Source organism: Cinclus cinclus, chromosome 4, assembly GCF_963662255.1.
Source record: "Cinclus cinclus chromosome 4, bCinCin1.1, whole genome shotgun sequence".
In the NCBI taxonomy this organism is placed as follows: domain Eukaryota; kingdom Metazoa; phylum Chordata; class Aves; order Passeriformes; family Cinclidae; genus Cinclus; species Cinclus cinclus.
In genome coordinates this window covers 28570896-28595228 of record NC_085049.1, presented here as the reverse complement: position 1 = coordinate 28595228, position 24333 = coordinate 28570896, and the positions used below count along the sequence as shown (strand labels likewise).

The 24333-nt window shown below is 38.9% G+C and overlaps 1 protein-coding gene across 1 annotated transcript in view; it reads right to left on the bottom strand.

Annotated features, from left to right (window-relative positions):
* WNK1 (WNK lysine deficient protein kinase 1) overlaps nucleotides 1-24333 on the bottom strand; it is a 98349-nt gene that overhangs the window by 57362 nt on the left and 16654 nt on the right. The window contains exons 2-4 of the mRNA XM_062491884.1: nucleotides 8659-8831; nucleotides 4782-5002; nucleotides 2567-2724 (exon numbers count right to left, since the gene is read on the bottom strand). Coding sequence (XP_062347868.1) covers nucleotides 2567-2724; nucleotides 4782-5002; nucleotides 8659-8831 — 552 coding nt within the window. The remainder of the gene's footprint in view (nucleotides 1-2566; nucleotides 2725-4781; nucleotides 5003-8658; nucleotides 8832-24333) is intronic.

Here is a 24333-nt window from a genome sequence, read left to right as displayed (position 1 = left end):
CAACATACATTAGAAGGAGGTATGTTGGTAAGTACTGCTGCAGTCACCTTTGCAGGAGGGGGTTTTCTGCCTCCACTCTGTTACTGATAGTTCACACACAGTCCTTTTAAAGTACTGAATTTGGTATGCCTGCATACATGGTCTAAATTTCTAAAATCTCTAAAATCTTCTTAATCTAAAACTACCTGGCTCTTTTTCACATTGTTCACAGAGTTTTCATGGAGTGATAAAGAGAATGCCAGGACTATTTTATTTCACTTTCATAACACAGGTCTCTTTCCACATTATATAACACCAGATCCTCCATTATCAGTTAAGATAGGATTGTCCTTTATTTCCAGATAACATTTCTTGCCTTCATTGGAAGCCTTCCTTGAAAATTATTCACATCTTGTTTCTGGTTGGTTTTGTTTTGAACAAACTGATCTGCAACTACACTGAAACAAACCAGCCCAAATATACCAAGGTATATAGCCTTTCCAAGCAGACAAATGTGCATTCCATTTTCTTTACCTTCCTGTCCTTTGCTCCTTCTGAAAGAAAACAAGATTTGCTGGATTTTGTATCAAAGTGTATCTTAAGAGGTCTCAAGCAGTAAAATAAGTAGTTGGGAAAATAATACAACAATAGATTTGATTTGTGAACCATCAGCAGAGTAGAATAGGAGGTGGTGTTGGACAGACCAAAAAATTGCCATTGCGCCTTATCCACTCAGAATTTCCACCATGAGCCAAAAATGGTGGGGAGAAAGAAGCACCACACACAATAAACAAGTGGTAAGTGGAACCCTGGTAAGTCTCTAGGTAACTTGTTCTGCTACAAGTCCCTACAAAGCTTTCCAGTTATGTACTTCAAAGATCAGGGAAAAGACAAGTCTGTAAGATCTGGGGATTTCCAAGCGTGAGACTATCTCAACAGCTGATTCTCACCAACAACCCAATTCTTTGCACTTCTTAAGGAATAGCCAGGACAGTTGCATTAGGCAATGTCCATCCAAATTCTGCTGCTTTGACTCTGTCCAAGACACATCCATAAGCACAGTAAAAGGTACCACTGAGACTGTTCCAGTAAGATATGTAGCTTTCTTTCATCGATCCCAACTGCTTCCAAGTCAGATTATGATGTATACCCAGAGTGAGGAATAGACTTTAGCCTAGTTATTAAACCCTGTTCAAAAAGTTGCAGGTAAGTTTGCCAACACACAAGGAAAAACCAAACCAACAAAACAACCTCTGTATGTATACACATGTATGTATGTAAAAACTTATTCTAACATCTGTGCAAAAAACTGAAGTGACCACTTATGCCTTTTCTTTTCTTCTTCTGTGCCCCTCCAATATTTCCCTGAAAAAAAGGGATAATCTCATTTCACTAAGCCCCTTTTCAGAATTCATTGCTACTGACATGAAGACTGTTCTCTAGCTGTAAGTCAAGAATTGTATCTGCCTTTTACAGGGTGAGGCATCAGGAATAAGAGTGTTTTCTTTTTCCAAAGCTAGACGAGTTGTTTATTAAATCCGCAACTCCTCTGAGATAACATGCACAAACAAAAAAAAAAAAAAAAAAAAACAAAAAAAAAAACAGGAACTCATTTGTCTGTGGACAAAGAGGTAAGCCTGGGTTTTTGTGGTTTTTTTTCCCTCTTTTGCACACATGCACAGGTATTCTGAGAAATCCAGTGTGAGTTTTCACTTCCCCAAGCAACCATCTCACTATTCTCTCTGAATGCTTAGGTCACAAGGTTGAACATGTTTGTTTCACTGCACTGGTACAGTCTTCACAACACCACCTCAGACATCACAGATTAAATCTAGCCACACCATACTGCACATTTCTAGCACTGCAGTTCTGCTTCCTATACTCAGGGTCTGCATGTTCCCCTCAGTCTGGTCACACAGGCCAGCTCTAATCTCTTGATTGCTTTCTCAGCCGTGTTTGTTTTCTCGCACAATGCATCCACCTCTGCCACTACCTACACTTGCTCAGTACCTACCAGGGTGGAATAACTTCCTGCTATTTATCAAGTGTTTCCACTTCATCATTATAAGAAGTGCCCCCAAAACACAGGAGCTAAGGGGCCTCTCAGAATTCAATAAACTATTAAAATCACTCTAGCTAACTGGCAGGCAGCTAAGCCAGTGCTCAAATTTGTTATCCAGCTTTATTGCAGAGAACAAGGTTACCAGCTTGTCTTCAAGACAGAACTACTTCCACCATCCCCCAAGTGGCTTAGAAAGTAATCTGTTACTATCCTAGTGCATTTTGTTATTTGGTTTGCGGGCTTGGTTTCTTCATATTTTTTTAAACCCTATCTAATACCAACTTATATACTGAAAGAAGAGTATGAACACATGCAAAATTTTATTTCTATTCACATATTTTACAAGCTTCTGACAGATGTTCAGTGAGTTCAACCACCCGGGAACTTTGCACTCCTCCCAAAATAATCTCTTTTCAGCTTTTTTTTTCCCCTCACACACAACTTGCACAGCACTGGTGCTACCCAGCTGTACTCCTTTGCTGCTAACAGCAGTAGCTTTAGGCTCAGTAGCGAGGAGGGACTTACACTGGTCACTCGACGGTAGATCTGCGCAGCATTTTGGCACTCGGAATAAGGATATTCAGACGTGGCCATCTCTAGCATACACATCCCAAAAGCATATACATCAACGGACTCATCATATTTCTCCTCATACATCTCGGGGGCCATGAACTCTGGGGTACCTTAAATTAAAAGAACGATTCAGACTCTAAATGTCTCAAAGCGAGCAGAGGCTGCTGGCGTTACTCACCGCAGGGGCAAGCGGCTGGGCAGACCTGTGAGACAAGAGAAAGTGGAGGCAAAAAGAAGAGGGAGGAAACCTTTAGTGACTCTGTTGCACCAATGTACTTTGTGAGTCTTCCATTGCAAGGCCTTTATGGAGTAACAATAGCATGTGAGATCTGATGCGATTCCTGGTTTAGCTATGTTAGTTGATACAAATGCCAGAACAGACTGGATTAGCCTGAAATCAAACAGGAGGGGAGGGTATAAGCAGAGGGGAAAACTGTAGACTAGCCATAGGCTGCAAACCAAATACTAAGGAGAGTTAAGGCACTTACCTTTTCTTCCTGTAAGAAAAGAGGCACATTAAACCTTGTTTAATAAATTATCTGACTGCCCTCTGCTGCAAAAGAAGTAGTACTGGTAAGAGCCCACAGCTAGTCTCTGACCTGGTGCTCTCCATCTACTTGCTGAAGTAGAATGGTTCAGGTAAGGCCTTGCAATGAAAAGCTCTATTGTTACAAATATGTATCTCCATGAAAAGAGGATAAAAGGTAATTTTCTGCAAAGGCCACTCACCAGAGCCCTTTTCTTCATATACTTACCTTCCCACCTGCAGTATATTTATAGGCCTACTGCAGATACAGGCATTAGTGAGGGACATCCTACAGTCAAAAATACTCAGAAATACAGAGAGATTGAGTTACAGGCATAGAGCGTGAGATTCAACAAGTCCCATTTAAAAAGTGTGCAGAAAATTATTGCCCAGTGAAGCATCACAGAACCCCTCTGCAAACAAAGGGTCTGCATTATATGATCAGATTTACTTTAAGCCAGAGATGAAAGTTTGCTTTTTGCAAATTTAAGCACAGAATTATTTCCTGCAGACACCAGATTCCAGACAATTTACAGATCATTCTACATCCCATTGCTCGCTCCCACCAGGCTAAACCAAAAAGAATGTAATTGCAGTCATTTATCCAAAGGCTAATCATTAACAGATAATGTAACAGATGGTAATTTTCCATTGATAAATTTCAAGGTATGACAAATATGCTTAAGAAATTATAGATTTTAACACCATTCTTTTCTTCCCTGTTAATACTTTGACCTGGTTAAGAAGCAGGAAATATTTCAGCGACAGCTTGCAAGAAAACTTGCAGATATACACCATTGATCCCTGCTAGGAACCTGGCACAGGACTGTTGAGCAATGCTGAATTTTAGCAAGCTCTAAATACTGAGAGCAAAAGAAACTTTATTCCCTGCAGTCTATCCACCCAACTATAAAAACAAAGCTGATAAAACCAACTCTTTCAAGAATTCACATGAAACATTACACTAGGTTCCACCAGACCAATTTCTGAAAAAGGTTATGAATGGATACACCAGGACAGAGCCAGAATAAAGCAATATTTCCCAATGCACCCTCTTGACTCACACAAATCCACATTCTACAGATTCCGTGAGTAAGGTGCTATACCACAGTCTGTTATTATTTAAATACGTATACATATAACACTGAATTTCTTTGGTATTCCTCAGTTTCTGATTACTCACAAGCTGCAAGAGATTCAGCATTAACCCCTGGTGACAACAGCAAAAAAAAAAATTTGGCTGTATGAACTAATGCTACAATAAATATCAAAATGTTCTTTGGTCACCAAAATCAATTCCTACATTTCTTGAAGCAGCCCCTTACATCAAAGGTAAGATTTATATGTAGCAAAGAGTGGTTTTATCAACAATGTTGCACTAGATTGTTGGGCAGCACAAGAACTCTATATTCAGAAATAGCTAATGTTAATACATAAATATCAAAAGCACAACCAAAATTTCAATATGTCTCTGCATTAGGAACACAGAATGACCTCGGCAACCAAGAGATAAAGCCTACGTATTTTCAGACTTTGACCGTGTAGTACCTTTCAAGCATGTTTTTTAGGAAAGTTCTTAGAACACTCAAGTATCCAAAGAGGTAGACTGGCTCAGCAGCCTCCAAAACAGAAGAGGCTTACCTATCACACTTTTGGCAAAAGAAGCTCGTTTCAGGGTTGCCAGACCAAGGTCTCCAATCTTGACTGATCCAGTGGGGCCAGTAATGAAGATGTTGTCACATTTTAAGTCTCTATGAATGATGGGAGGAGTGCGTGTGTGTAGAAATTGTAAGCCTTTCAGTATCTGACGGCACCAGCTTCGCAGTACTTTAATTTTCATCACTTTAAATCTTTTCAAATACCTAATGAAAAAAAGTAACAATAGGTTAAACAGATTCTGCTAATAGTAGAATAGTAGATTAAACCATACCATTTGCTGCTTGGATAAAAAGAAACAGTAATTAAAGACATGTATAAATTTCAACTTTTATTTTAAAATCTACCTCTGTGTTTTTAGGACTTCAGAGGAGCTAAGGATGATGCCCCTTTACAAAGCCTATCCCCTTTCTTCCAGCCAGCAGACTACAATGATGAAACAAAAATGTGAAAGCTTGGTGTACATAGCTGCTAACTCCTCTGCATACAAAATCATTCTACAGTAGTTAGACAGCTGGATTGCTAAATTTCAATGACAAATAATTCAAAGCTCATGAATTATTGTCTATCTATTTAACTTCTTAAACACTTACAACCCCTACCTTGATTAATTGTAACTGGGTGGGGAGGTGGGTCACTAGTAAACCAACAAAGTACAGAGCTGTGGCAAACTGCAAGAGCTCTGCAATCATTATCCCCTCGTTTACAAGAGTAATCCAAGCACTCTGTTCAAGGCTTCCACATTACATTTTAAATCTGCTTCAAATTCACCTGTGGAGTTACCAACTAAGTTAGAAATTCTTAAGAGATCCTCTCCCTGGTGCAGAACAGGGTTTGATCACCTGAATCCAGCTGGTACTACTCATTACTTCAAAACTGTGGACAGATACAGACAGAGCAGAGAAAACTTTAAAAAGGCTCTGTCAAATAATTGAGATGGAAGAATTCATACATAAATCTGCATCCCCCTGCAGGTAGAACGTAACCCAACCTTAACTGTTCTAGCTTTGCCACTCCTTGAAACCCCACGTCAGAAGAGTCAAATCTCATACCAAAAATATTTTTCAATGTGCGTGACCTAAGATCTTACTCTGTTACTTAACTTCAGCAGATTAGAGATGCCACAAGGTGAATAACCTCTGACAGTTTTCCAGTGCTTTCCAGCAAGATTTTCTCTCAACCTCTCTGTGTAACACAGTTTGAAATGAAGAGCTGTTTTGTTCCTTCTCAGAAAGTATAGAATGGACTACATGTAGAGAAAGGACCTAACATGCTCTGTAGAGCAAGAACTTTATTCTTGTTCGGGCAATGTTACTCAGTCAGAGTCCCACATAAATACCAGTTTCACATCACAGCAAGACTGCTAGTAAATTCTGTGACCAGCATGGAGTCTAGCAACAGCAATCTTAAAACTAAAAGCAAGTTGTGTTCCATTATTCCATGGCAGTGGTCAGTCTCCTCTACAGATTCACTTAATTAGGAGATACAGGTCTGATGAAATCACTTCAACCAGCTCCAACACAGAAATACAATGTAGTAATCCCTTTCACTTTAATTTCTCCAGTTCAAAAAAAGAACTGGAAAATCAAGTTGCTAGCAATGATCCTGCTGTGAAAATAAATCTGTTAAAGGAATTGAGTCAGTTCTAGAGGAAATCAGGTCTCAGAATGTCAAGAAAGGCAGGGGAAAAGCCAAGCCAAGGAAGGAGACTAACTGAAGGAGGTTCTGAATCCCATCAGCTACCACTTGAATTCTTGCTCTTGACATAACCCTCATTCATCTCTCTTGAGCCTGTTCCAAAGATCACATGGTAGGGGCACTTCAGTTCAGCATCTGGAATCCCTAATTACATTCTTGATTACAAATATGTTAGTCCGCTGCCAGCTTCTCACAGTTGAAGGACCTGGATCCAACCATCACACAGCATCATGCAGTGTGGCTGTCATTGTTCCATAACACTGTCCTTAATTAAGTCACATGCCACTTAATACAGAAAACAAATTTCAAATGGAAGCACATATAAATACATAAAAATAAACAAGCCAGTAGGTTTTCACTTTTCCTACTCTCATAGAGTAACTTTGGCTTGAAGAGACCTTAGGAGGTTTTCAGTCTAAGTTTCTGTAATTAGTGCTACACAGAGATCAAGGAGCTGTAGGAATCCTTACTAAAAAAAATGAGATAAAATTGCCTTTAAGATATCGCCACACTCATATTCTAGTCAGTTTTTTACATCAAGTGTCAACAATGTCTATGTCCCAAATATCAAAACAAGGAGGGCAACACTTTTATCCAATGCACTTAAGGTAAACATACTGAAAAAAAGACATGGAAGTAATAGTCAATTATATGCAAACACAAGTGTACAGCATAAATCTAAGAATATGTCACAACCACATAAAACAATTAAGGCATACCTGAAATTGCCCATATAGTTCACCTGCCAAGTCTCAAGTGAAATGGACTAAAACTGAATCACAATTATAACACCAGTTATACAAGAATGGGGAAAAACCCTAGCTAGAACTCCACAGTTTAAACGATCGTCAATTAAAGAGCCTATTACTTTTTTCTGGATTAAATAAAAAGACTTTCTTATTTCAAGGTACAAAACAATTCCACAGACAGAAAATCTGGGTATTTCTTCCTACCAGCACCATACTTTATAACTGTTTATTATTACTTCATCATCTTGCTTATGACACCACATAAGGTGCCAATCCAAATATTAAAATCTGTGAGAGGAGTAAAAGAGTAAAAAAGGGAGAAAAAAATAAATTTAGCACTACACATTCAGCAGAATATTAGGTAAACTTTATTTAAAGGCTGCAAAATCATTAACGTATAACTTGTCTGAAAATAGCATATGAAGGAGCAACTCTACTATTTTATCTGAAATACATTAAACAACCTGAAAAATGCCTGCACTGCACATGCGGCTGAAGAATGTTGTCGTAGCCTTAGCTGCTCAGTACTATTTCAAGAGACAAACACTTCACTGTAACTGCAGCCCAGACTTGCAATGAGCCACTTTTCTACTTAAGAACGTCCATTTGTAGCTATCAATATGCATAATAAAAATCACAAGACATTCACAGGCTATTTCAACCAAAGAGACAGCAACGAGAGTGAAACGGGCACTGAACCAAGTGAGGGATGCAGAGCCCCTTTATTCCAGAGCTGGCAGCGCTATTCCCGGCAGAGGGATGGTGGCTGGAGCTCCACGCCGCTCCCAGCGCCCGGCCAGGGCGGAGTGCAGGAGCCCCCGCCAGCCCCACACACCGCTAGAGGCCCTCGCAGCAGCCGCAGCTCCTGTGCTCTGCTTTTAACTCTGCCTTCAGCACACCCCAAGGTGCACTTGGCTGCCTCACAGGTCCAAGCTGCAGAATTTTTATCTCAAACTTCAACAAGTTTCAAATAAACCAACAGGTAGTGATTTTTTTTTTTCTTTTTACATGTTACTTGTATTATGGTAAAACCTCCCAAAACTTCCCAAGACAGGTGAATTCATTTGAGCTTTGAATTTTACCAACCAGCTCATCCTAAATGGAAAGCAGCTGGGGGAAAAAAAAAAAAACCAAAACCTGAGAACTGAAAACTACATATTGCTTTCCTGAGCTCTTAAAATTCAAGTCTTGTGCTTACTGGGACATCACAAGTAAGAACTGACAAGCTTGCTAACTTAAAAGATATTTTACTGTGCCTGCAATGCTAGTAGCGTTCCTCTTGAACAACAATGTTCCTACAGCAGGTTTTCCCTCAGAAAAAGGGGTCTGTTCACATCTAAATATCACCTACTTCTAGTGCTCTGGTGTTGTGCTAAAGAAATTGAAAACGCTGTGACTTGTCTTAATTTACTTACGTTTTTAATGTTCCAGACGTCATGAGTTCCGTCACAAGAACAATACACTTTTTTCCTTTGACTGTAGACTCCCAGGAATCATAGAACCTGACAATATTGGGATGCTGAAGCCCTTTCAGCATTCCAGCTTCCTCTTTAAATCTTTGTCGCTCTGACTTGGACAGCTTCCGATCCTAATGAAAAAGAAAAGGTGCATCAGAAAGTTTTGCTTTATTTTCTTATTGAGAGGCAGCAACTTGAAAAAAGGCACACACAAGAATCAGGTGTCATAAATGCCAATGTCTTAAATGTCTTACATTTGGTTTGCAATTACCTTTAAATATTCTGGTTTTAACACATTCTATTACAGTCTTTTTATAGTGTGTTGTTGTTTATAATTATATTGCCCTCAGGGTTAAGAACCACAAATCTGTAGATTAACTCCTTCCTTCTGCTTCCTCCTGCTTTACTCTTAATAAATTTAGCTGTTGCCTGACTTGGGGTGGAAAGGGGGCATAATGTCTTGAACACTTCAGTGTTTGAGAATGAAACCAGATCATTTAAAGCATCTCCCTCTCATGCTGTATATTACAACAACCTTTCATTATTCCCAGATGTCTATCCAGACCACTGGTAACAGATGGGATTAGCCACCCATAGAGGGGGTTAAGCATCAAACCTCTGTTAACATACAGTATTGTTCCTGTAGCTGTAGACCATCAAGTGAATGAATTGGATTTTCTTTGATTAAAAGCAGAACCTCATGATTGAGCAAGCTGCCTGAAATCTCACATCAACAAAACCAAAACCATAATTCCCAGTAGAGATAGAAAGCAATCTTTTGGCCTGAGAGAGAACACGAGAAAGCATTCCTGGACAATTCTGCTGGATTACCTACCAACAGCTGGCTGTCAGCTATCACCAAGACTCCAAGCAGCTATTACCTGAACGAGCAGCACAGCTCAAAGAGAAGACATCTCCTTGTGCCATGTAATGTTCTCCGTTTGCCAACATGACCTGCTCACACCAGTCAGACTGACTGGCTGGCACAAATATGCAGTTTGCATTAAAAAAACATTAAATATTTCAGAATGAATATATATATATATATATATATATATATACACATATATATACTTACAGGCAAGAATTTCAGAAGCACTGTTTCTAACAGTGTTTTGGTTATTTAGCAATAACCAAAGACCTGTTTGTCACATCTGAGTAATAAGTCACTTGATTTCACATTGTCTTTTCTATTAAAAGGAGGAGGTAAAACTACACCTAAGGATTTACTTATACTCCCATTGTCCTCCAGACAGTAACTCCTCTTCCTTTGTTTACAGGTCTTATGTTTTCTCAATACAATTCAGCCACAAATACCTAAAACACCCTACATTCACTAAGATCATCAACTTTTAGAAAAAGGTTCACGGAGTATCTTCAGGCATGGACAAGCTTCTTTTTCAGATGAAGCTCCCATTTTCACAAGTATAAATTTCCCCAGGTAAAAGTCTGAAAACAGGTCTGAAATCACTTCAGGGATCAGTTTCCTACTAGTGTCTATGAATGTCACTCACCTCTACAATTCTTAGGAAAATGCAAAAACCCTTATGTATGACTAATTTAATCTACAGCCATTAAAAAGCATTCAATCCTACAGCTACTTCACTCTGCAGAAATCAGCATTACCACCTCTTCCCATTCTTTCTTAAGCATACTTGCACAAGTTTTGATACAACATTTGCAGAAACACTCCAACAATTGAGCATTCATGTCTGCTTAGGTGTTGCAGGGGGTTTAACATGTAATTAGTACTCCCATTTGAGCTGTTTTACCCATCTAATAGCTCTCTTTTCATTATAATGAACAAGGCAGCACAAGTTCTGTTTCAAACCTCAATCTTAACTGCTTCAAACTGCTGTGAGACAAAAAAGCAGTGAGCTGCAAGAGGTACTGCTGACCATACACACACACTTCTAAGCAACAGTGCTTCAAACAACACAATTACAATACCCTTCTTAGAGGAAAATAAAGCAATATTCTCAGCCTCTGCACTTGACTCATATAATTCACATTTTAAAACCATTGTATTTAGCTGTATAATTCAGCTATTATATATTATATATATAATATATATTATACAAAAAAGGCTGCAATAATTACCTTTCTATCACTTTTAAATAGTCAATATGAACACCTGCATTCATTTTTGTCCAAACCCAAGATTTTAGATACACATTTGGATTACGTTTCTTTTATTGTGTGCATACTAACAAGTTATCTACCACACACACTGTCAATCAGTTTTAGACCTACATTTCACATCAAGTCAAGGGTATTTCATTTCATTCTCATTTTAAACCATGTAACCCAATCTCTCTTAAGGGCTTTATTCAGTTCTCCCTGCCTGTGTACTGCTGTCCCCAAATAGAAACTAACAAGTACTAATCACTCTTATCAACGAACAGACTCCTAAGGGGCACCCACATTTGGACTCATTTCTCTCTCTGGTCACATCCATGGCAGCATCATGTTCACAGCACACAGCTGTGACGTTCAGCAGACACTCAACACTTCAGTACTGGCATTAAAAATCCACTGAGACTGTGCAGTAGACTAAGTAAAACAACACTGCTTTGAAAGTCACAGTGCCCCAGTGATCTGGGACAAGTTTGGACAAAGCACAGGCCAAAAACTTTCACCCAGGAACACAGCTATGTTTTTGCAACCAAGGAAACCCTGCACCCTTCAGTACATAACTGCAGCAGCAAAAGGGAACATTAAACAGAGCTGGAAGAAAAAGACAGAGAGGCCACTTGTTTCTTAAGCCCAGCAGTGCATACTACCTTTTACTACTCTCATTTCCTTGGACACACAACCCACACCCTCATTCACAATAGGTTTTTATATTCTTCTCCTAAAAGGACACTAATGTTAGGTTACAGAAGACTGTCAATATACCTTAAAACAACCCACGACCCTAATATTCAGGAAAATACTGGATCTCCTGTACAATTACACCAACAAAGTCTGTATACACAGTGACTGGTTTTAGCTGTACGAATTACATTCTAATGCAACTTGCAAACAGCTGGCCTGCAGGCCAACATACAATTTAAAATGGCATGTCCACTTCTGAAACCTGAGTAATTAAAAATATTAGACAGCAAGATCTCCCAGGTTGCATATAGCCAGACTAGAATAGAGCCCATCCAAAATGCATGTTGGCATCTTTTGAGTTGTTGCTATGGGCAAAACTGACAACTTTACCTCATGCTTGTTCTTGTACAAAAATGCAACTTCAGCAGCTGCGGCTACTGAAATAAGCAAGTAAAATAGAGCACTATATGTCATGTGGGAGACTGAGATGTTACCAGCCATGTTAGGTATAAATAGCTCAGGAAAAGCAGGGGACTGAGAGTATGCTGGTATCACATGGAATCCAGAAAGTGGCTGTACAGCATAGCTGTGGCCAAGAGAAAGAAGGCATCATTGCTTAGGGAGAACTGAAGCAAGACTTTGAGGATGGTGAAAACTGTTCCCTTCCCAGTTATAATTGCGTACTCCAGAAGACTCTCAAGCCCAGATGCATCCTCCCAACAAGGCAGCTACTGGGAGCAGCACTCAGAATCTACCATGGCCTCTGAGCAGGAGTCTGCAGAATTGCAGGACCCTCAGCTCTATCTCCACTTCTAAAGATGCAATGAAGTCTGTGGCCCATCACTCAAAAGATGCCCTCCTTTTGATAAAATTATTATAAGTGTGAATCAGATAGGCAGATTTATCCCCTGCAGCCTTTTTTCTATAACTCGCAGTCTAAATAGGTACATAGATGGATCATTTCCACACATTTGCTGTTTTCATTTGAAAGCAGAAATGGAGGTTTCATACATTAACACTCCAGTTTCATCAAGTACAAGATTAGTTAGACAATTTTAATGTTTTTGTTGATTCACTTTTATTTTTAAATCAGCCAGAAACTAAACAAAGTAAAAAGACTCACATATAGTTTTCCATATGCCCAGGAAACTTGAACAATTTTATAAAGAAGCCTGAACTTTAAGAAGAGTAATAATACACAGCTTGATATCCTATCCTTCAAAGACCAAATTATTTTGGAATTCCCACTAATAGAATTTAAAAATGGACATCTCTCTCCTTTTCCTGGTCTTTCTTTACCATAAGCAACCTTAGGCAGACAAGACAAAGTCCTAAATCTAGAACTTAGCAAATCACATTCTTGAACTAGCTCAGCTGGCACATGCTGAGCAGATATAGCCCCAATATTTTTAAAAATACACAAAGCTATCAAACTACAGGAGAGCTTGCTTCCTAAAATGGATTTAACTACCTTATAAAATGGACACCATTGTTCTTCCTGAAGTGCTAGCTTCCCTGGAGGACCTAAGTGTCACATCCCAGTCACTGGGCTGCCCTTTGAACAAACTGGAACAGATGCGTCAAGCCTACTCCATCCATTTCATTCATTCCTTTCCACCTACATTAAATTGTTTTGACAAGCCAGGACAAACAGCAAGGCTTCCCAGCACGTGACTAGTGGTTCTGCAATGCCAGGGGCCTGAAAGGAGACAAGAAGCAAATGAAATGATTGTTCAGCTCAGAGTGATTCAGTAAGCTTTTTCTTGGCTGTATCCATTTATCCAGGTCCTTCCCATCAGATTTGTTTTGGTCAGGAAAGAGCTATCAGAGGTGTTTACACTTTTCAGGGTAAAAATGGGTCTCGGGGATTCATGATAAACTGGGTACAGGTTTATTCTTCCACTAATATCCTTAACATACAGCAGCATGAATTACATGCAGCATTGTTACTACCTTCTTTCTACCCCTGTATCTACAAGTATTAATATAAATGAAAAACCAACCCAAAAACAAAACAACTCCCGTCCCCCTTCAAGATTAGCTATTGTAACAAGCCACAAAAATCAAAGCTCATCAGCAAAAATGCCTGTATTCCTCTGGTGATTTGTTTCAGCCAAGACTACTATCTACTCAGCATCATTAATGAAGAAAGAAAATACATTTCTGGCACCTGAATTAATCTTAAATCTCAGCTGTGAGACTCCCATAGTCACTGAGCCTACTGAGAAATTTCTCACGTCCACAGTCCTTCTGAGTTCGGTCCTGTTCACGTCAGAACAAGCAATCACACATCTGCAGAACACATCCCAGTGCCCAGACAGCAGAGGCAGCAGGGGAGCCCTGCTGGCAAGGCACCACTCTCTGCTCACATCACTTGAGTCTGCCCTTCAGCCAGCCCAAGCTCATCCAAGCCTCCCAAAAGGCCTGAGCTGAAGTCTGGGGCAATTCACCCAGCAATAAAGGGACAGATTTGCAGTGGCAGCACAGTGCACCTCACCCTCAAACCTAGATTAACATACTGCAGGACACCAAGAGAAATACTCTACATGGAAGGAACAACATTTGCCACTCCTGCTATACATCCTCCAAGGTGATTTTCACTTCCTTAACATCAAGTACAATTTACATCACTGAAGTGCCAAGGAACCTTCATGCAGAGCAGAACAAACCACACTCACAAAATTTCCCTTGATCTCCATCTACAAATAAGTAGACTCTTAAGCAATACAGGTCAAATTTAAACTGTTTGGGTTTTCTTTTTTTTAAAAAAACACTCGCTGTATGAGGTGCTACACAATTTAGAGCTCTTCCATCTTCTACTATATAGGCAAAGTAAGCAGTAAAGAGGAAACAGAGATAGACTGGACACTTCATATACTACAGATAGATTTTGCTAGCTTTCTGCATATCATACCACTAGACCGAGAAATGATACACACCTATAGTGCAGGGACAGTTACTGGGTTGTTTTGCAGGGAGGGTTAACTAGACTACAGCAATAGTATGTAGTTTTCATCCAGACATGCACTAGAAAAATTAGCAGCAATGAACTGTCAAGTGATGTGATCTGTAAATGTACAGCCATGAGAGACTTCAAAGTGCTGTTGAATTATAGATAGTCTGAATCACAACCAAGGTAAATTATCCATCTTTGCTGAGGTTACACTTAGCAGCATTTTATTACGCATGCAAATGTCTGAAAATTTGAGTGAAGACATTGCAGCTCCCAGCCTATTATTTGGAGGAAGAAGTAGCATACAGAACAGACAAATGTTCTTCTGTGCGCATTGCTGTAGCATGTGAGAAAGGCTTTGCAAGCCTTTAAGCAAGGTTAATGAGGGGTCATCAGAGGAGAAGCTAGCAAGACTGTGCTCTGATATTCAGCACTGTTAATGGAACTGAGGCTTTGTGGGCTGCAGTGTTCTCATCCTGAAAAAATCCAGCAGTTAAGAGGAAAAAAAAGAGCACAGTAACCATTGAGCTAGATTAACAAAATATCAACAAAGAATCCACCGAGTTTAAAAATCATCCAGTGTTACACAGTTAGTGCCTAAAAATGGAAGTCTCAGTGCACAAGCAGTGCATCTACTTTTCTGTGTCAACACATAAAGCACTTAATACTTTCCAACATTAAAGACTAGGTAGAGAGATAAAAGAGAGAGGAAAGAGACTGTTCAAAATGCATCCCTGTGCAGCAACAGACACAAAAAATTATCAAAGATCTGCACAGATCTTTCCATCACTCTACAAACCACTGAACACAAAAAAACCTGATTAAATAGAGCTGAACAGCTGCTGTTCCAAAAGTATGTATCCAAGCTAAAAAATGCCAGCTCCCCCAGACACTCCCCCTAAGGCTTGTGCTCTGGACCCATTGCCAGCTTTGCTGCTCCTCATTTGACATGCTCCAGCACCTAAGTGCTCTCCTCACAGTGAGAGACCCCGAACTTTCCAGTCACTTTCCTGCTCATCTTAAAGACAGAAGACAAAGGTTCTGACAGGTAGCAAAACACAATGCAAGGCCAAGTGAATGATTGCTTACTGAAAAAATTATTTCACATTGCTCCTCAGCAATGCTTCTTCACAAGAAGAATCAATTTCATATAAGCTACAGACAACCTTCATGAAGCATGCAAATAACCTTAAGAAAGGTAATACTGAAGTATAAAACACACATCTAATACAACAGAAAAGAATAGGCTAGAAACAGTTACTCATTTTAAGGTTCCTGATTAAGAGTAAATATTTGCTGTAGGTTTCCCCTTACACAAGGTACTAATTTTTTTTAGGTTTCAGGAAAGTACACAAGTAGTCAAGCTAAGTGAAACACTGAGGGATTAATCCCATTACTTTTCGTTTCCTGGTGAAAAGTACCCGCCTTCAAAAATTTTGACCACTGGTTACGTGGAAGGCAAAGGGAAGTGGGTAATTGATTTGATAATTCTCTCCTGTGTTTTAATTTCTGGCATTTCAATGCACTACAATGGTAACTAAATAGAAAATTCACTGGAAAATGAAGTTCACTTGCTAAAAACACAGAAAATACAAGTGCTTCTTGTCCTCTCTTAGAATTGCTGCAGTTAAATGATGCAGCAAATGCACACTACTTATGCTCCTCAAATGTTACAAATTCAGAAACAAATTATACATAACCTTACAGAACTGATGGTAGGGGGAAGGAAAGGAGGGAAATGAAACTCTGAATGATCAAAAAAAGGAGGACAAATCTTCATCAGCCACCATTTAGTCTAAGTCAATTACACATATCCTGAAAGAACTTGTACTTGAGCAAATAAGAAATTCATCTTTGTCTCAACACTGAATGGGAAATACCTGCAAACTACAGCCCACATATGTGACCAAAAGATTCCAGCACCACTCCCCATTTTATCCTGTGATTGTCTCCGTTTAATGAAGCTGTGACACACCATCTCAGGGCAAGGGGGCAGAACACCAAGAATTCTGCTTCTCTGATGTGCTCACTTTCCTGCCTTTACATTTGCAGTAGCTCCTGTGCCAACAGTAGCAGTAGCAGCATTTAAGACACCTGGTGGCAGTAATGTCATGGACTTTCAAGCTATGCTTGACGGGACATCCTCAGTGAGAGTCTCCTAGTAACAGAAAAGGTATCAGAACTGACATCTCCACCTACTTGCAGCAAGTTCTGGCACCGCTGCAAATACAACCTCCACCACAAACACAACAGCAGAAAAACACTAACAGTAGATGAGAATGTCTCTTCTTTATATAATGTCATGAGAGTCTTGAAAGTATGCTTCCCACTTCCCAAAAAACAAAATTATCTTTGGTTACAGTAGCAGTGCAGGAATTTTTATTTGCAGCAATGCCAAAGGTGACCACACTGATGGGATACTGCATTTGGATACTGTTTGCAACATTAGATGGAAGGTTCATGGCCAGCGCTCACCAGAGACAGAGAAGTGCAAGCACATCATTTCCAAAAAATTCAGCGAGCATAGATTTTTGTTCACCACTAAAATTTAAAGAAGCATTAATAATCTGTACAAGCAAAGTCACTAGTGAGTGGGTGCTTGCTTTCCAGAGCTGTGTAACGTGAATATACACATTAATACACATCTTACTACTCTTCTCCCTCAGTCTCTCACAGCAGCAGCAACATCCATGGGCAAAGCAAGTAAGCTGAACTCAAACCTGAGCCAAATGCCCCTTCCAAAAAAATCATTGACTGAGCTGTACATCATCTAATCACAGTACATTAAATACCAAACTCATACTTTACTAAATCAACTACATATTTTCCTTTGTTCTCCACAAAACCAGCAAGCAAAAAATCTTAAACAGTAGATATGAAACCTAAAGCTTAGACATGACCTCCTCTGGAATCTTCCAAGTCATCAGAAATCTGGACTAAGAATGGCAAGCAACTGTTTAGGCTTCAGTCATTTCTATTCTAGGGTTGCTCTAGGCAGCATTTGTGTTTCCTTACGTGGAAGTCACCAGGGGAAAGAAAAAAATGGCTAGAAGTTTTATTCTTTTTATCCATCCTGAGAGGTTGAACATTAAGGGACAGTAATCCCTTTTTAAAAAATCCCTTAAAAATGCTGGGCTATACAAAAATAATCAGTAAAATAACAGAGCTCATCTATTTATTTTCACTTTTTAAATTGTTATTTGATCCACGGAAGATAAATGGATAAGTTTGCTTTCTGACAGCAGTTCTCCAAAAGGCTTGTGTTTATTACATACAGCTTATTAGAGAATTGAAGTGTTGACTGAACTAAATTCTTGATGAGCTATTAACCACCTGGGCCATCTTGTCACTTGGCTCAGACGCCTCATTAAAAGTTTTGAGGTGCACGTCAGTTGCCATTTTGCATTTAACTGATGGTTTTGTCAGTGAGAGGGAAGGTACAGCCAATCACCTCAGTTTTATTTTACTATGAAAACCCAGTTCTCCACTCAGTGATGACAATACTTCAGGAAAAAAGCCTTCCCCACAATCCATTCTGGTAACCTCAGAGATTTATTGATTCAATGCATTAGAAGTGCAACTGCAGCTTTTTGTTTCATGTATTTCTGTATAGCTCAGAGACCTTTTATGAGTAGCTGCATGTCTAGAACATTAGGGTAAACCCTTAACTGATTCTGATAAAGGCAAACCAATTTAGAAAGTCAAACACATATTACAATTCTTCACAAAGCTAATGGCAAACAGGAAAAGATAGCTACAGCCACTTTCCATCAAGCTGGAAAGTTGCATCAATATGTTGGCTGGAAAACACACAGGAGTTTCAAGATGACTGCAAGGATTCACTATTAATGAGCACAGTAAGGGTTCAGAAGAACTAGAAATGCTCTTGTGCCTCTGAGCAGCTCCCATGCAAAGACCTCAGCATAAAGCTTAGAGACAAGTATCACATCAGCTTTCCCTGCCCCTCACACTCCTCCAGTTGTAAAATAAACTCACATCAGCCTACAGCACACATTGGCTTCAACACTGGCATACACATTGTGTTTGCAGCCCGGTTACCCTCCAGGAGTTACTCTTCCTAGCTTCTCTTCTTTTCCTGCAAACACATCCAAAAAAAGTACTTCATTTGATTTACAAAACAGTGGATTACTATCAGTTTTGACAGGATGACATACCAAGTGTAGGCCAAGTACTGGTAGCCAAGAGAAAATCCTTACAACAACCACTAGAGAACTCCATGCCAGACATCTCTCATTCAAAGATCCTTCAGGGATCCATGAAAAAATTGTAAATGATTGCCAGGTGTTCTGCATGTTATTGCAAGACAAAAGAAATCATAAAGGGATCTCCTGTAGGGAGAGACTAGAGGGATCCAGAAACAATGAGTTTTAAGGGGTGACCAAAATGTGTGTTCTAGATGAGGACTCAGAAATACTTTCCATAAATACCAGTATTAGTACTAGCATTTCACAAACATGAAAGTCCTGAAACACGTTGGAGAGGCACTTTCAAAATTTTTTAAGCATAACTGGTATAAATTTCCTGTGATCTACAGAATGCCCAACTTCACCTGAGGGTTCCCATGAACGGAAGCATTAAGAAGCCTTCCATGCTTACCCAAAGGTTGACTTATGAAACCAGTTTCTTGCATCACTTGCATGTTTACTATAGACTTTCACAATAATACCATATACATCAGAGACACTAACTCCACCAGTACACTGTGTACATCTTTCTTGGCTAACACCATACATGATCTACATCTAAAAAGTTACTCAAAAGTCACAAATATTTCAGACAGTACCAAATGAAACAGTAATATTTTACTTTACTAATATGAAAATTTTAAAATATGCATATTATCTTTCATAGAGCAAGGAATTTGAATATAGTTGAGTCAGGAGAGAGAAAACACTCAAAATATTAATAGTGGACAAGTGGTAGGATGAAGAACTAACAACTGGCATGATGAAGCATACTCTGGATCCAGAATCTTAATGGGTTCACAATTCAATCCCGAACAATTTTAAAATATATTAAAATACAAGAGAAAACAAAGTGTAATTAAAATGCACGTGAAGGGACCACTGAGCTCCTATTATCTAATGCAACACAAGATACAATACATAACAACAGCCAGGGTTTTGCTGTATTCTAAATCAAAGTAATAACACGCACAACTTGGACACAAAAGTACTATTTTTATAGCGGATGAAAGGGAAAAAACCAAACCCACACAAACCCTTTTAAGTGCTGGACTGGCCTGCAAGAAAAGCCATTGACAACTAAAATGCAGTGCTGTCAAAGAGATGAGATGAAAGTATCAAGAGAGTAATCTCCAAAGGGACACCAAACACACAACTAAGAAAAAGCAATAGAGGAAGTTTAAGATGAACAGTTAAGACTTCTTTTCCCTTGGAACTCAGGAACTACATACATAGTATTCCCACTGGCAAGGCCATCCTGTATAATCCAAGTTTGTTTTTTTTTTTTTTTTTTTTTTTCAAAGAATACTACTGGGAATTATCCCACACTGCCAGAAGACCAACTGTGACCTAGAAGGCCTCAAATACTCAACACATTATCTATGAATCAGCTATTCAAACAGCTAGAGCTTATCCAAAAAGTCTGTTTCTCATTACATTGTGCTTTAGTCACATACTGTCTGTCCTTGGTCTGGTGCCACTTCATTTCAATTGTTTGAACAGGAACACTGGAAGGAATTTCTTGAAGACAAACTGTAATGCCTGTGCATGTCATGGTCCAAGGGGCCTGCCTTAAATGGGTCATCACAACCTGTAAACAGGTTTCTTGGTTTTCAATTCACCTCCTACTTTGTCCCACTGAAGAATTCTGCATGCAGTTCAAAATCCAGCTAGGTTGTGAACTAAAGCACATCATTAAAAAAAAAAAAACCTCCAAGAAAAGCATTTAAAATATTCAAATAATGTATCCATACAGTGAAATGTCTGCTATCCTGTGCATCATATACAAAAACTACTAACTAGTTATAATGTTTACCACTGAACAAGTTCCCTTAGCCAAAAAGGTATTTGTAAGTGTTCTTAGCAAAATGGCTCTGTCTGAAACACCCTCAATGTGTTCAGCAAGTATCCAAACACTAAAAGCTATTGAAGCTGAAATTCAGAGGAAAGCAGTTTGTCAGAAAAACTGTTCTGGTACTACATCCTTTGCAACACTGGTAACAACTACATTTCTGTGGGGATAAGAATGGGTAAGTGGATTTGAGATATTCAATATTTCTATTTAATTTAAATTCCTCTCACTGCTACACAACCCCAAACAACATCCCAGTAAAACCATTTTAATTAAGCTAGAGACAGTATCATAAAGAAAATAGACACTTGGATCTGGTTTTAGCCCGAAATCCACTGAGCAGTACTTTAACAAGTATACAGGCTTGCTCTTGCTAGAAAGACTCAGTAAAGAATTATCTTTCCCCAGTCTTGAGATAACAAAGGCCACACAAGCCTGCTTTTCACAGGCAGAGACAGGACACAGATCTCTGAACAGATGTCTAACAGAGTAGCCATGTTCATTTTCAGAATAAGAGCCTCCTGTCCAACTACCAGTGAACAGGATGTGAATAAAGGCAGGACAAGTCCACATAAACAGCAGCCTGGAAGCACCTGAGAACTAATTCATTTGAGTTCTGTTACTACTCAAGATTTTCTTCAATTAACTACAAAACAATCCTAGTACCAAAACAAACTTTCCAATAAAAATTCTAATGCTTGAATGCCTATTATTAGAGATATTGATGAAAGCCTCACCAATTCCTTTTAAAGGCTATCAGGTAGCTTTGTAATTGCTTCCTCCTTAAGACCCTATCGCTACAACATAAAATAATTTTTCCACAGAATGGCTATGATCCAAACACAGAGCTCAGCACTTTGGAGGGACAGCTGTGTGAAAATCTCTTGAGAGCTCAATTCTAAGACCTCTTTTCATAGGGAATTGAAAGGCAGAAGTGTCATTAGGTAGTTTTAAAATCCTCAAAACTTAAGAACATTTATAAGACAGTTTTCTTCCTAGTACCACAAAGTTTTTGTTTATATCTTGTTTCTTAGTTTGGGCCCCTGAAACTGAATTATTTCAAAGGAAACAGAGGAAAGACAAGGACTTCAATCCTTGTTCTCTAATTGCTTACTAAAAATGAGGGCCAAGTGAAAGCATCTGCTGTTGCAGCACCTCAATTATTGGAAAGAAGCTTCAGCAGCCAGCAAATAATATTACAGTACAGAGCAGCGAGTGTTAAAACTCAAAATTTATAATTAACAGCCTAGAATTGTGAAAGAGGGACAAAATCAACAGACCATCCAATAAGCAGGAGCTAGATAGATGAATCACCATCCCAGTGTTACAGTCCTATCTTCAAAGCTGTTAGCAGGCTGAAAAACTTATGAACAGGCATCTTCAGAATGAGTTGCAACATATCTGTCCATCAGAAGCAGACATTCCCCCTTGTGATTTCACTTTGTAAGTAATAAAATCCAGACTGCACTGCAAACAAAGAACTGCAGTTCTCCCCCTCGTCTGCTCTTGCCCTGAGCACTCTGGCTACAGAGGCTGAGAAGGTTTTGATGCAATTTTAATCTCTCCTGTGCTTCCAACACTCATTGGATCTCACAGATCCTTCTTGTAATTCCTATTTCAAAGCACACTCTCTCAGAGAGACCCGGTCCACACTCCAGGCACGTTCTGGTGAAGGTTCCCACAGCCATTTGATTTGGCTCTGTCTGCAGGGCAAATTAATGCTCAATACAGACCAAACTGAGATAGCTTGAGCACATTCACCATACGGAACTGCTGACTCAGTGCAAATGACTCCATTTCAGAATTAGTCACACATGTGAGTATGTGAGGAGGAAACTGAAATTTATGTTGAAACTATGAACTCTTCTTATCTCAATGACTTCAGTATGCTTGTGCCTAAATAAGGATTTCACAAGAGATCTACTGGCAGTGATCAGGCTTGTGGAAACAGGATGCTTTTCCAAGACAGTCAGTGGAATGGGATGGTATTGTAAGAACACAGTGAAATCTTAAGACCACAGAAGAAATTGTAGCCTCATATCAGAATTATCAAAGTTATATCCAGAATTTTTAAAACTGAAGATAAAAATATTCAGGCAATACAGGGGATAACTGCCTTTTCCTATTGTGAGCTCCTGCCACTCCTTCCTTCCAGAACACGATTTCAAGTTTTCACTTCTCAGGAAAGACAAACAACATTAGACATAGCACAGACCAGGCACTGAGCTAATTAAAAAGGAATTCCCATCCAATGTTTTAGACACTAGACACTAAAACAAAACTAAATGCAGTCAAGTACTACTCTGATTACAGCTGTGTTCAGATTTTTGATACATTTTTTGCAGTTATTTGATTTATATACATTTCTTTAAACTTTCAGCTTCCCCTCCTTCTATACAATCATGATTTCTATCAAATAAAAAAGAGGAAAAAAAATTTAAAAAGAGGAAAAGATAAAGAGGAAAAAATAAAAAAAAAAGAAAAAATAAACACACCACAAACATTTTTTAAGTCAGCCATCTGCATAACAACACTGTTTGCTGATAGCCATTTGACTTAGATCCTGAACATCAAGAGTATAGTTTCATGTGAAAAATCCAAAAGGTATTTAAAAGAACTAACTATAAATATATAAACTCCTACATTTTAGAATACATTAGACAAAAAAAGGATAACAAAGGATTTTTACCAAATCTGGTAAAAATCAAATTATATATCCCATTCTTTCTATACCACTTTTCCCTCAAAGCCCATGGGAAAGCAGACATTTTTGCTAGGGCATTTGCTTTTAAAAATAATAAAAATTTCACCTTTCAAGATCTGAATTTACTCCAACTGAAGTCATTTGAACAGTGTATTTTCACAGATGCTTCCTTCAGACAAATTACAACATATTGGTACCAAAGCTGCTTCTCCATATCTCAGTACTGAGATTAACAGCTGCAGAGTCTGCTGCTAGCACAAATAGAGAGGCTGCTGTTCCACAAAAGACTTTCTGCTTGAAAACTTCAATTCCTATTTCTCCTGAGAAACTTAAAACATCATGAAGCAAGCCATTTCTGAGGATATTAAAAGTTCCTAGGTTAAACAGTTGCAACACAAACAAGTGAACTGAACTACATTTTACAGCTTTGTACCCTGCATTTCGCATCCTGAGGGTTTGACTGGCACATGCAGTACAAAAGGTAATTATGTATTTGTGAAACAAGGCCAACACACACTGAGTAAGTTCAACAAACTGCTTCATATGGCATCATATAGATGCTGACAGATTTTTCACAGGCTAGAGCATAGATCAAGTCTTTAGAGTTTAAAAAGGGTAGTTTCCAAGTAAGTCTAATCTAGGAAATGTAACCTCTTTTAAAGTTTTTTTTTTTTATCTGAAAATTCTGCATGGAAATACTTCCTCAGCACAGAGACAACACACCTATTCCAGCACTGCTTTTAGGTCCCTGCTTCATAGCTCTCAAGTATAAAACATTAAGGTCCCAATGGAGGCAATAAAGCAAGGGTTTTCCTCTAAAGCACCTGCAACAGCTTGGCTGAAGCTTCTTAAACAATTAAGCTCAAGACAGACACTTTGCTTGAAAATGTGAAGCCCAGGTAGTTAAGGTACACACCAGCTGGGCAACTGAGAACAGACTCCTGTGACAAGACCAAATCTGAAGTGGTGCTGCCTAATGTATTAGTCTCTCATGTGTACCAATAAAGAATTTAAAAGCAGAGGACTGCTATGTAAATATAGAGCATTACCAACACACTTCTTCCTAAGACAGCTTGTAAAATTACAGACCATTATAGAGCTA